Genomic DNA, 12,545 nt, shown 5'->3' with positions numbered 1-12,545 from the left:
TTCTGTGTTGAAAAAAAGTGAGTTGTTTACTGCATGTCCAGAGCGATTTTGTACCCTGAATGCACAAAAATAGATTGTTAAAACAGTGCCTTTTAACACTGCAACAACTTTGCTAATTAAAACAGAACAGACCCAAGAGAAAAAAATAAAATAGAGATTTATTTAGCATATTTTCTGAACTATAGAGCGCCCCCTAGTGGTGAAAGAAAATCCACAGAAAAGCTGCACCGTTGCATTAGCCGCGTGGTTCAAAATCTAGGTAAAAAAAACTCGGTTTATAGACAGGAAAATACGGTACTTAAACTGGTTAATTCACCCAATTTTATTATGTAACTTTGACTTCTGTCATTGATTTTTGGATACATTCTTAATATTGTTTCATTTCTGTAAAAGAAGCACACACAAACAAGTCGAGTACATTTTATTCTTGCAAAAGCTTTTATAAGACCGATTGCGCACTGAAGATAGAGGAGTACCTTTTTTTCACATCGATAAAGGGCTGTGCAATTGCTCGGCTAAGACAGGAAGTTGCGTTCAAGAACACATAAAGGTTGTGCATATTTCTAAGTAGGTGCTCCCCACAGACAATCGGAGCCTGACATAATAGCGAGCAGATAAAACACTTGGGCACTTATCTTACTGCTCCATACTAATGCTATAAAACAAATTGTTCTAAAGTCCTGAAGGAAGCACCTTACAAGGCCACATTACAGAGTCAAGGTGTGCAAAGACATCGAGTAGTTTGTCACGATATACGTAGAAAAAAAAAAAAGATGCGCAAAAAGGCAACATGCACGCAACATTTTAAGAATGATTGTGTGGGCTCAGTGCCCATTTACAAAGCAAGATATTTCCTTCAAAAAAAAAAAAAATTGCTCACATGGGTGAATTATATTATTATTGTTATTAAGGCTTCCCTTCAGAGGCCACGCAAAAGCCGCTTGATATATACACAGCCTGTAATGCCATCATATGCTTTTAATAAATAACGGTTAGAATGCAAAATTATTTGTGAATAATGCTGAGGTTTGGGTAAGATTTGGAGCGCTGGGTCAGGAGCGTGATTGTCGGGTGGCGTTTGAGTCAGGTCCTCACTTGGAACTTCCCGGCTTTGGTGAGGTATTTGACCCCTTTAAAGGGTTTGTACTTCTCCCCGTACATGTCCAGACGGTTCACCTTCAGGCCTGCACAGAACAAGTGTTCGTTGCCGCGACAACATATTGTGGCATTCGCCCGTTGTTTGCATCACCTGATATGGCCAGCTGGTGAATCTTCATGTCGATGTTGAGCGAGGGGTTCTCCTCAGGTTTCGGCGCGCCCGACTGCACGCTCAGGCTGCCTCGCAGGTTCGGAAGCTTCTGGGGGTTCAGCTTCCCCACATCCCAAACCAAATTCTACACAAAACATACATGGATGCCGTTAGGAACGCAACGTTGTTTCCCCTCATGTTTGTTTTCTGATTTCTGACGCATTTCCAGTACGGGTGCACAAATCTTCACCCATTGGCTGTTGTTAACTCATTGACTACCATTGACGGATGAAGACGTCAAAGATCCATTTTTTTGTTTTTTACTTTTTACCTTCTAACTGGTATTTTATGTGATATGCTGAGTTGACACCACAAGCTATAAGCAGATTAAATGTAAGCAGAGAAGCAAGTAAATAAAAATGTGATGACGTCAACTCAACAGCTGCATCCATTGTGCCTTTCTGAGTGGCATACAATGACTCCTCAGTCCGATTCACTGGCAAGACCCAAAAGTATCAAAAGTCATCTTGTGAGCTGAGTGAGCATTCACCTTGGTGGCGATGTTGTATGTGTAGTTGCCCTGCGTGGCCGTGAGGTTGGCACTGAGAACGACTTTGGGCATGTGGATGGTGACCAGCAAGCCTTCCACCGTCTTCCCCATCGTCTGCTTGGGCCCGATTGTGATATCCAGACGGCCGCAAGAGCCCGTTTCCATGAAGCTGATGTTCTGCTTCACGTACACCGGAATGGCCACCAGACTGAGGAAGGCACAGGGGTTGATTTGGATCGTCAAGAAAAAAGGGGACATTGATGGACTTTTGGAATAACAGGCAGCGATTGTTCATTCAAGTTAGACGACATCTTTTTCAGACAATCTAAGAGTCCATTTCATGTTTTGCATCAACAACAACAGTGTACCTTCATTATTGTCTGCGCTTACTTTTGTGAGCTGACGTGATAAGTCATGAGGGTGAAGTTGCCATCGGGCGGGATGAAAGAGATGACGCGCTCCGATTCCCAACGCTTGAACCGCACGCACGGGTGAAAGCTGACGTCGTCAAGGAGACGGGGATTCTTCAATGCACAAAGTAACAACATGGGACCAATTGCACACAAACAGACCTTAAAGTCATTAAAGTGCAGTCGTACCTCGACTTAAAAGCGACAAAACACCACAGACAGGCTAAAAAAAAAATAAACTAGCACTGATATTTGATATATTTTTAAAAATGGGGGTTAATAACTTATAACAAATAGTTTTCCTGTCCTCACAGGAATATATATATTCTTTATCCTCTGTAAAAAATGTAATTAATGATATGATCAATCCATCTTAGATAAAACAACAATCTTCTGTGTTTCATAATCAAATTTGCATGTAATACGTCTCTCTGCGTTATAAATCCCCAATGTCCATTGAATTAACGCATGAAACGCAAAAACTGTGTCCACTTGTAAATCAAGGCACCACTGCACTGTATCTGTCAAAACGAAACGCTGACCATGAAGGACAGTGTGAGGTCAGGCATCCCCGTGAGTCTGACGCAGGCTTCAATCACACCTTGAATCTCTGCAAACACCGTGGAACCTGAGCAACAAACACAGTTCCTGCATCATTAAGTTGGACCCAAGTTAAGATTTGTGTATTTAATATTTGTCGAGATTTGTTCAATCAGAAGCACAATATGGAGGGAACATTTTTGGATTACGATCAAAATCGTTCAGCCATACTTATTACATATAACTGAGCTCAGTGGACAGATCAATTTTGGATATCTCAGAAGTGTATATCGTCAAACCTGATTTGTCCAAAATGGCATCTATTTCCTCAATGACATCGAAGTATGCTTCATTGTTGGTGTATTTCACACTCGCACGCCTCCAGGGGATATTGGACAGCTGACCCGTGGGGAGTGTGTCTCCAACATTGCTCCCACCTGCGGGGAAACCCAACACAAGTTTTGGATTCTGTTCCCACACATTTCGAGATCAAGTAAACGTTCGCCGTTTGTTTACCCGTGAGAGTATTGACGACCGATCGGAGGATTGTGGGAGGCCTGATCATCTCCTTGAGGACGTTGGACTCGGTTGCAAGCGGGAAGCCATTGTCGAGCATCTCTTCGAGGATTTCGTACACCGTCACCAGGTTGTCTTTGATCACGCCTTCGGAGCATTCTCCAAAGTAGTCCTGTTGTGTGTAAAGCCGTTTGAGCGTTTGGTCGATATCGTTGGTATCCTGCTCAAGGTCCATGTAATAGCATACTCGTAGACTGACTGTGTCTTACTAGTATTATTTTCAGTATGCAATCAAACCTTAAAACAACTGCGCTTCTAGAATGCCACTGTTGTTAAACGAATGAGGAAAAAAAGCATGGACCCTAAGCTGGACATGAAGAATTGCAAAAAAAATGCTCAAATAAATTTTCTTCAGAGAATTTCATAAAAACTAAAATGGCCCCTGCAATGTTTATTGAGTGGATATAAAAAGTCTGCACACCCCTGTTGAAATGCCGAGCTACCAAACATGCCATTCATTTAAAACAACACATGTTTTAGGAAATTTTGTGGTCTGTTGGTGTTGAACTTTTTCACTATGAATAAAAAAAGATATGACTGATACAAACATAACACCACTCACCCTTAGACAGTGGGGGAATTATGATCAGTTCAAATTGACGTCATTGTTGGCACAGAATGTTCCGGTGTGTGCTGACTCCCATGTAACATCAGCTTGAATGTGATTTAGGTGTTTATGTTCACTTCCACTTTTGAAAAGAGTCCTTTTTAAGTCAACTGAGTTGCACATATAAATCACACGACCAGTCGAAAAAGTTTTGAAAAAATGCATCTTGGTCTCATTTTGCATTGAAGAGGGGGGTGCAGACTTTTATTTCCACTGCTGTACCAGTTTTCCTCCAATGTGGTGTCTTACCTGAAGTGTGTCTGCAACCCTGTGCAGAAATTCAATGACAAACAGAGGAGGCACTTCAGTCTGGATGACAGCGAGGAAAAAGACCTTCCCTCTGTATATATTAATGAGATAGTGGTGTGGGGTCTGCAGGATGGGAGGCACATTCTCGGGTTCTTGCGCCTTCTCTTTGGCTTCGAAGAAGTAATCGCACACGCTCCGGTTGATGACGCTCTTCCAGTGTTTCTCCAGGAAGATGTCTCCCGTGTAATTAATGAGGAACACACTGTGGATCATATCAGCTGAAAAAACAAGGTGATTGCTGTCGATGATCTCAACAAAGCAAAGGCTAAAGCATCATATTCAATTATCAATCGATTTTCGATATTGATTCAAAATTGATGATGTCAGAAAGGAAATGTCACATGGTTGTGCTAAATCTGACGAACTCACTCTGTTAAAGGGGGTTACTTAATGCAGTTCCTGAACTTGCAGGATTCGGGAATAGATATATATGTATGTATGCGGCATATAACGGTGTAAAACTATGCTGACACGAATCGCTTAAGTGCATATAGAGAAAAGCTTATCAGTAGAAAAGTTGGTTGGAATATTTTAACTTTTACCTGCTGACTGTAGTTTGGTCGAGAAGCTGTGATGATGTTGCCACTAGGCAGGAAAGGCTGATAGGATGCCTGATCCAGCAAAACGCATAATCAACTTGAGTTGCTATTTTATGCCAATAAATTGAAGGAAGTCATAACCCTTTAAAATGTATATTTTGATTCCCAAAAGGAATAATGTTAGAACGTGTGGGAAGAGTTACGAGGCAACTGTTCAAACTATTTTTACAGGCACATTTAAAGGCAGCTAACAGTTCTCTGGGGTCTTTGTGTTTTTACCTCATTTTTGTCTTTAGGATTTTTGATGCAGAAAAGCTAAACACCGAGCTCTCCGAGAAGCATTTCACGTACTGATTGATGTCATGTCTGAATTGCATTTTACGTCAAATATACATTATCCCTGCGCCCGCATATTTGGCGGCAAATTATTGACTTGAACCCTATTAAATATGGATAAACAAAACTTCAAAATTGTTGAAACTTGGTATTGCATAAAATCCGAAATTGAGCCAATAATGAAGTAAATCACCCGTTTATAGATTTGTGAAAATATTCACTTTTTCCTTGTTATAAATTACTACTACTTAATTATTACTTTATTGTCACGCTGTAAGTGTATTGATAAGCAGTTGCTTTTCAGAAACTTTAATGGAGTGCCCTTATTCAGCAACAAACTGTGTTTGTGTAGTTCCCATAATCATTCAATACAATAAATGCGGCATATGATTGGCGGAGCCCTCTTGGACCGCCCTGCTATAGCTGCCCTCAAGTCCTCATTCGGGGTAAAGAAAAATTGGTTGTTTAATAGCCTGATACCTGCGCGCTATATCGCGGATAAACGGTGAATGAAACGTGCCTCGCTTGACCAACAATGTCCTCCTCTCAAGTATCCAAACCTAAGAAACGTAAAATTTCTGAGGAACCCGAAGCAAAGAAACGTAAAATTCTTCTACAAGAGAAGACGGACTCTGTTGCCAAAACATCTCCCGTGAAACTAAGGTGACCACAATTCTGGGGTGGGGAAATGTGTGGTAGACTGTTTAGTTGTTAAAACAAAACTTGAGCTTCACTTGAAGTTGGATTTTTGTCTACACAAACGCGAATGAGGATAAATTAGGTCAACGTTTGCGTGTAACCTAACTGTTATAGTTAGACTGAAGTTATATTACAATCTGCACGAAATCTGAAATACAATGGTCTACAAATAGTGCTATTACAACGTGTTCCCTTGTCATTGTCCATTGAGTTGCCATTGCCAGTTGAAGGTGACCCTTGGTATGTCGAAAAAAATAGTTCACTCCCGTCAGTGAATTGCTGTCTCGATGCCAGGTTTGTGTGATACCTGAACGCACCACCGACTGCCCTACGAGTTAGACGGCAGTCACGTGGCCTCGACGAGGCACAGTTTTGATAACCGGTTTCCCCCCACCGATTGCACTTGAACGCACCGCCATGCAATTCTTTCAGCTTAATCCAGCTCCTTTGAAGCGTTTATCAGCACGCTTTTCGCGAATTTCTACGTATCTTTCACAAGAGACGTGATGAGGGGAACCGAGCCAATAGCCAGGCGGAGAGTGACTGTCTGGCCCTTCCTCCTTTAGATGTCCACCAGTCATCCAGTTAGGAGGAGGAGGAGCTGGGGTTGCAGGGGGGGTGCATCGAACTGCCACACATTTGTGCTGAAATTGAGCAGTTTGGCAATTCTTTGCTCCTTTTTCATTTAGCTCGCTCAACAGGTCTGTAGCACCTACACAGGCAGATAGAGATGTCTGCATTGAGGTAAGTCTCCAGTGGCAAAGAGGATTAATGTAATGCTTGAGTAATTGGCTGCTCAGTTATTATCTGACTTGCATAGAAGGGAGATGTATGTGTTGTAGGACAAGATAGTGAGGGTGTGGCATCCACTGAGGTACATGCAATGTCTTTAGAATGAACAAGCGTGTTTTATTCTTCTGTGTTTTGGCAATTGGCTCTAGTTACCAAAGAGGGGCATGTGAATTGAGGCCATCTATTGTGGACTACAAGATTTTGTGGATTAGAAAAGCAAAAAAAAAAATTGTCATGACCGCTGTTTGCTGATATCTGCACTTGTGGATGTTATTAATTGACACATGGTCTCGGAGTCTGGAAACAGCTTGTGCACAGTTCATGTTCAGTGTGCTTTTGCAAATGGAATCACATGACGTCCTCACAGGGCCATGCAACATGCTTCGATACAAGTTGTCTTACAAGTCTGGACACAGGCAATTTACACTTGCAATGAAATAGAATGTTCATTTTTCCCTGTGTGTTCAGCGTATATTATGACCGTTTGTGCCTCAAATATTGTTACAAAAGGTCCTATACTGTGTATTTGTTTGTAGAATTGCACGGCAGGCCAAAATAAGTCAGCCGTAAATGGCCCAAGGTCTGTCAATTTCACACTCTTGCAAGTTTATGAAATATTTAAGTGCAGTGTCGCCCTGGAAAAACATGACACGAGCTTGCTGGTGCCATCTTCACACAGCGGCACGCATGGGCTCTCGCTTTATACAATTACAACGCAATGTCACAGGCGTGCACGCTTTCTCCTTTCTGTGAAGATTTTACATAGTCGTGTGATTATCATAAGAAGCTAGCTTTTGCAAATTAATTGTAAATACAAAAATGCATTCAAGTTCCACGTTGACATTTCTGACCCACTTGCCGACTTGTCTAGTGCAAGCGCTAAGAAAGTAAACAAGCAGAATGTCGCAATATTTAATCTCAAGATGCTCCTTGTCGATTTAGAGGAACGTGATGGTTGAATCATAATTTTACGCTTATTTTGCAGTCCTAATTCACTGTTCGGGATGGGGAATCCCTTGTTGGACATTTGTGCCGTGGTGGACGCAGACTTCCTGGCAAAGTGAGTTCAACAACAGTCAAAAATGTTTGACGAAGATGCACCACATGAAATAAAAACCGCCACCTTCTAGTGCAGAATTTAAAATAATTCGCCATTTCTGTATTGTTTGCTGTTTAAGGGCAGATAAAACTGTTTGAGGTCCTCTACCAGTTGGCACCAGCCCGACATTTTATTTACTCATTTCATTGACTCTGTATCCTCTGCAATAATTGTCAGTTTTCCCTCAGCAAGTGTCCAAGTTGCACTAAAGTGACCAGGACAAAGGGTTCATGTGGCTTCCAGTTCAGAGTCCACCCTGCAAAGAAGGCCTTGCGCAAACGCTGGGATTAGTTTTAAGACGGACAAATATCTAATTCAGCCTCTCCCCCAATAAAGCAGAAACCAAACTCTGACCCAGCCATCAAAAATGTTTCATAGACTAAACAGACGCAGAACCGCAATTGGCTGCAGTCCCTGTAGAGATAAAGCAGATCTTGCATGAGGACTGTGGTGTTTTTTTTCCTTAAATGAATGTTAATAACGCTTTTTTTTTCTGCTTTTTAATTTTCTAGATACACACTGAAGCCAAATGACCAGATCCTGGCTGAGGAGAAGCACAAAGCTCTGTGCGTATTTAGCCATAAACAGCCCCTCTTGTAGAATATTGACTATTTTATGTCACATGCTTGTCTGTTCACGGTTCCATCCACATCCTGACGGCTCCTCTCAAGGCTGGAGCGGACCAGTCACAACAGCCCTGTGAATCGCCTGCGTTGAACTCCGTTCTGTTATAGAACAGCAATAATAGGGCCACAGATCTAGCACAGCGAAAGTGCGTGAGCCAATAGCAGAGCAGGACTTTTCACCTCCCAGTTCCTGGGAGACAAGATCCACCAAGCAAATAGCAGGAGATAAAAAGTTGCGCACTCAATCTCGCTGTAGTTTTACACTAAGGAGGTATGCAGACATGCGAGGTACTTGTTCATCCATTAGACAGACGTCAGGAAAATTGTCAATATTCATCGGGAGTTGTTGAAAATGCGAAATGAAAACCATGACTTCTGAGACGGTGCTTATGCAAGATGACTCAGGAAAAAGAGGTCAGCGAGTCATTGCAGTGCAGACGCATTTGTGCGCTAAATACGTTTTACCCTTGAACTCATCAGCTCTTGCAGGATTACCGTTTGTTTCTTTCCCCATGTTAAACAAGCAAATACAGTACGTACAGAGAGCCCCACGCTGCAGCAGCTGGCTCCGTCTCAGAACCTAACAGCAGTTGTCCTGCACACAGTACCGGCCAGTACAACTGGACATCAAGCAAAGCAAATTTGGTGGTTCTAGTCCTGCTAGAAATATTTTAAAATATATAATATATTGCAATATTGTATATTGTAAAGCTCACCACACGTTCCTATTGCTTATTATGTAATAGTCAAAGGTCTAAGTTTGTCAGCGAACTCACTGTAGGCAATATATGTGGGCTGTTGTAATGCATATCTTCTGCCACTAGAGGTCATTGTCTACTCTGGATGAAACGGTGATTGGAGTCTGAAATACTGTATAATGGCGAGTGTTTTTCACGAAAGAACGCATACAAACATGTGGAGGCTTATGATATTTTGTGTGTGATTCTGAAACCATTTTATCAGTTTATGAGTTAAGCTTGGCAATTGTAATATTTAATTAATCAAATTTGGTCTAGCTTCATTTTTTGTGTAATTTGCCACTTTCTCCCCATGCAGGTTTGACGAGTTAGTGAACAAGTTCAAAGCGGAATACCACGCTGGGGGAGCCACGCAAAACTCCATCAAGATCGCTCAGGTTAGTCGTACGCGTCGTCCTGTGACATCACAGCAGCGAATCAGTCCTTCGTTTAATGCGCGGTCGTGATTTGTGTCGTCGCCGCGAGCAGTGGTTGATCCAGGAGCCTCACAACGCGGGCACCTTCTTCGGCTGCATCGGCAAAGACAAGTTTGGAGAGATCCTGAAGAAGAAGGCGGAGGAGGCACACATTGATGCCCACTACTACGAGCAAGACCTGGAGCCCACGGGCTCGTGCGCCGCTTGCATCACCGGAGCCAACCGGTGAGGTCCACACACACTCGTATACTCGTTTTGTTTACTTGAAAAATGCACTGCATGTTTTGTTGATCATCTTTCTTTAAGGTCACTGGTGGCTAACTTGGCTGCTGCAAATTGTTATAACAAGGAGAAACATCTGGACCTCGAAGAAAATTGGAAGTTGGTGGAAAGCGCTAGAGTTTATTATATTGCCGTGAGTACTGACGTGATTGGACTCTTTTGTTCATCTTAAATTTTCCAGTCGATCTGAAAATGTCAGCCTGCTTGTCAGTCAATACAATAACTTCCTGCAGTGCAGTTCTTAAACTTTTGAAGCCAAGTAACGGCGAAAAAGAATTTGCTCTCTATCAGCATCATGACCAACATTAGATGTTTTTGCACATGTACTGATGCAGAAGTGGACCGTTTCCTTGCAGGGTTTCTTTGTCACAGTGTCTTTGGAGTCCATGCTGAAAGTGGCCAAGCACGCGTCAGAACATAACAAACTGTTCTGCCTCAACCTGTCGGCACCCTTCATCTGTCAGTTCTTCAAGGACCATCTCATGCAGCTCTTGCCCTACGTGGACGTGCTCTTTGGCAATGAGACGGTAGGGCGGCTTTTGTACGTGCGCTTGTGTTCCAAATTATAGCAGAGTTTTAAAAAGAAAAAGGTTTTGGCTCCTGGTAAGCAGCACAGAATGCGAAACGTCCTCCTATCATTATCACAGTGTACTTTCCTTCTGACAAATTGTCTGCACTGAGCGTCTTTTCGTCCCCCCAAAAAAGCAATCTTGCTTTCATCAGTCCATAAAATTGCTCCATTTCTCTTTTCGTGTGTCCTATGGCAAATTGTTGTTCCCTCTTATTTTGTTTTTTTTTCCGACAACCGGACTTTGCGGGGGCTCCTTTCTGAAAGCTTGGATTCGGATAGGAGTCTTAAAGATTTTCAGAGTAATACTGGAAGGTTGTTTAACCGTCCTGGACTGGAATGCAGTTCGTAGATGACCAAAAATTTGCACTTCATGCCACACACATATGCAAAGCCGTGCTTAGAGAACAAAATTTGATTTGCGCGAAAAACAAATTAAGGGTGCACAACTACATTCCTTCAGTTTATTTTTACTTTAAGGGGCAACTGTGATTACAAAATAATACTCCAGGACTGTTGATAAAGGAAATGCTCGTTGGGCCTGATTAAAAAAAATATGAGGCTCATCAAACATTGACTACACAATGATTTTTTTTGTGTTATTTCCGTCCCACAGGAGGCAGCCGCATTTGCGAAAGAGCAAGCTTTTGAGGTGATTCAATGTCCCTCCTTTTGATCTCTGCTGCACTTCCATGCATTTTTGTTTGCCACATGCATCATGCGGTCACGTCTCTGCAGACCGAAGACATTAAGGAGATTGCCAAGAAAGTGCAGGCAATGCCCAAAGTCAACACCAAGAGACAAAGGATTGTCGTCTTGACTCAGGGGAAGGATGAAACTGTGATGGCTCTCAGTAAGAGTTGCATTCTTATTTATTTATTTTTCCTCTCCTCAAATAAATCAGTGCTGTGTTTGAGGCGTCATTCGTTCCCCTCTATTTGTTCAGGCGACAAAATGGAGACCTTCTCGGTGATGGCGATTGATCCCAAAGACCTCGTGGACACAAACGGTGCTGGTGACGCCTTTGTCGGCGGTGAGAGCTTGCGATGTTTGCTTCGGTGTCTTGTTAGGTTTCCTCAGTTTTGAAAAGATTTCCGTCCGTTGCGCAGGTTTCCTGTCTGGGCTGGTCCGAGAAAAACTGCTGGACGAATGTGTGAGAGCGGCTCACTACGCTGCCAATGTCGTCATTAGAAGATCGGGTTGCACGTTCCCTGAAAAGCCCGACTTTGTTTGATGTTTTTATTGTTGTCCCCCAAAATGTCCATCGTTTGACACAAAATGTCACGCAGAATGTTTTTGGTTTTTTTTCTTTTTATCCCAGTTCTCCCTCCCAGTCAGATATTTTTTTAAGATGCTGTCTGATATTATTTTTAATTGTCACCTTTGTGCCACCTGACATGAGCATGCATTTTTATTTTTTTTTCGCTTGGTGGCGCTGCAGCAACTAATAAGAGAGGTTTGTCAGACATTAAAATGCAAGCTCAGCAAATCTACTCATAATAGTGGCCAAAATCAGGGATACGTGCACAGGACCACATTGTGTCATGAGAACTGCGAAACATCTGTGTTAATTTTAGGACTCTGCACTCGACTGATTTGTTGTTTTAATGCGTTCTAATTGTCTTTAAGGGATTTATTTGTGTGATTCGATTAGGCCAGTTAGCAACAAAGTTTGTGTTTTTTTCAAATGCATGAAATAATAAGTGTCAAAGCCTCTGGGCGCATGAAATAGAACTGTGACATTGAACATTGTGCAAATCATGAGTGCCTTTTCAGTAAAGCAAGCACAGCAAAGTCGTCGGAGCGTTTCTGTTGGAACAGAAAAACAACAAAGGATAATTGAGGGCATTTTGTAATGGTGTAATTAAAAAAAAAACATTTTCCAAATACCTCAGCGCTCAGCTTTGTTAAATTTGTTTACCACATTGTGGTAAGATTTAGTTTTTACCTCTTAAATGTTTGATTTGGATTCATCAATACTTGAAAACACGTCTGATGATTTTTTATTGTTTCCTTCCTTTAATTATTATTGTTTTTAAATCTTGGATGTACAATCCCGTTCAATCAAATTCCTCAATGTACTCAAACAATAAGAGACCTCAAGTGACCCTTTTGTCTGGTTGTTGCCACACTTTGTCTAACATGGACAAATAAAATTAAAAAAATCACGTGTTTGATTTGAATACGCG

At 42.0% G+C, this 12,545-nt stretch overlaps 2 protein-coding genes across 5 annotated transcripts; one reads left to right on the top strand and one right to left on the bottom strand.

Moving 5' to 3' along the window:
• Positions 1 to 404: 404 nt before the first annotated feature.
• On the bottom strand, positions 405 to 6,283 carry ap3m1 (adaptor related protein complex 3 subunit mu 1). 3 transcript variants are annotated; one of them, XM_088303947.1, is made up of 9 exons: positions 6,123 to 6,283; positions 4,182 to 4,459; positions 3,266 to 3,437; positions 3,049 to 3,186; positions 2,752 to 2,837; positions 2,190 to 2,323; positions 1,800 to 2,007; positions 1,250 to 1,394; positions 405 to 1,184 (listed from the first exon to the last, which is right to left on the bottom strand). In XM_088303947.1, the coding sequence occupies exons 2-9, from the start codon at positions 4,452 to 4,454 to the stop codon at positions 1,084 to 1,086; spliced, it is 1,257 nt and encodes a 418-aa protein (XP_088160073.1). In that variant the 5' UTR covers positions 4,455 to 4,459; positions 6,123 to 6,283; the 3' UTR covers positions 405 to 1,083. The 3 variants fall into 3 exon arrangements, with proteins under 3 accessions (XP_088160073.1, XP_088160072.1, XP_088160074.1); XM_088303946.1 differs by lacking the exon at positions 6,123 to 6,283 and adding an exon at positions 4,784 to 5,338; XM_088303948.1 differs by lacking the exon at positions 6,123 to 6,283 and adding an exon at positions 4,611 to 4,771.
• Positions 5,529 to 12,539, top strand: adka (adenosine kinase a). 2 transcript variants are annotated; one of them, XM_088303949.1, is made up of 11 exons: positions 5,529 to 5,779; positions 7,593 to 7,667; positions 8,219 to 8,272; positions 9,389 to 9,467; positions 9,559 to 9,731; positions 9,813 to 9,921; positions 10,145 to 10,315; positions 10,973 to 11,008; positions 11,095 to 11,209; positions 11,303 to 11,389; positions 11,466 to 12,539. In XM_088303949.1, the coding sequence occupies exons 1-11, from the start codon at positions 5,652 to 5,654 to the stop codon at positions 11,588 to 11,590; spliced, it is 1,152 nt and encodes a 383-aa protein (XP_088160075.1). In that variant the 5' UTR covers positions 5,529 to 5,651; the 3' UTR covers positions 11,591 to 12,539. The 2 variants fall into 2 exon arrangements, with proteins under 2 accessions (XP_088160075.1, XP_088160076.1); XM_088303950.1 differs by lacking the exon at positions 5,529 to 5,779 and adding an exon at positions 6,210 to 6,559.
• The last annotated feature ends 6 nt before the right edge of the window (positions 12,540 to 12,545 follow it).

Source organism: Idiotropiscis lumnitzeri, chromosome 9, assembly GCF_059441095.1.
Source record: "Idiotropiscis lumnitzeri isolate Australia: NSW breed Sydney's pygmy pipehorse chromosome 9, RoL_Ilum_1.0, whole genome shotgun sequence".
NCBI lineage: Eukaryota > Metazoa > Chordata > Actinopteri > Syngnathiformes > Syngnathidae > Idiotropiscis > Idiotropiscis lumnitzeri.
The sequence above is the reverse complement of the archived record's forward strand: the minus strand, read 5'-3'. Positions and strand labels throughout refer to the sequence as shown.

Excerpts from the sequence above, each read along its gene's own strand:
- ap3m1 (XM_088303947.1), bottom strand. The coding sequence starts at position 4,454 with ATGATCCACAGTGTGTTCCTCATTAATTACACGGGAGACATCTTCCTG. Across the intron at positions 2,838-3,048 it reads TGCCATTTTGGACAAATCAG|GTTCCACGGTGTTTGCAGAG; the intron begins GTTTGACGATAT and ends TTTGTTGCTCAG. Across the intron at positions 2,324-2,751 it reads ACCTCACACTGTCCTTCATG|AATCCCCGTCTCCTTGACGA; the intron begins GTCAGCGTTTCG and ends TGTGCATTGAAG.
- adka (XM_088303949.1), top strand. The coding sequence starts at position 5,652 with ATGTCCTCCTCTCAAGTATCCAAACCTAAGAAACGTAAAATTTCTGAG. Across the intron at positions 8,273-9,388 it reads GAGGAGAAGCACAAAGCTCT|GTTTGACGAGTTAGTGAACA; the intron begins GTGCGTATTTAG and ends CTCCCCATGCAG. Across the intron at positions 9,732-9,812 it reads TGCATCACCGGAGCCAACCG|GTCACTGGTGGCTAACTTGG; the intron begins GTGAGGTCCACA and ends TCTTTCTTTAAG.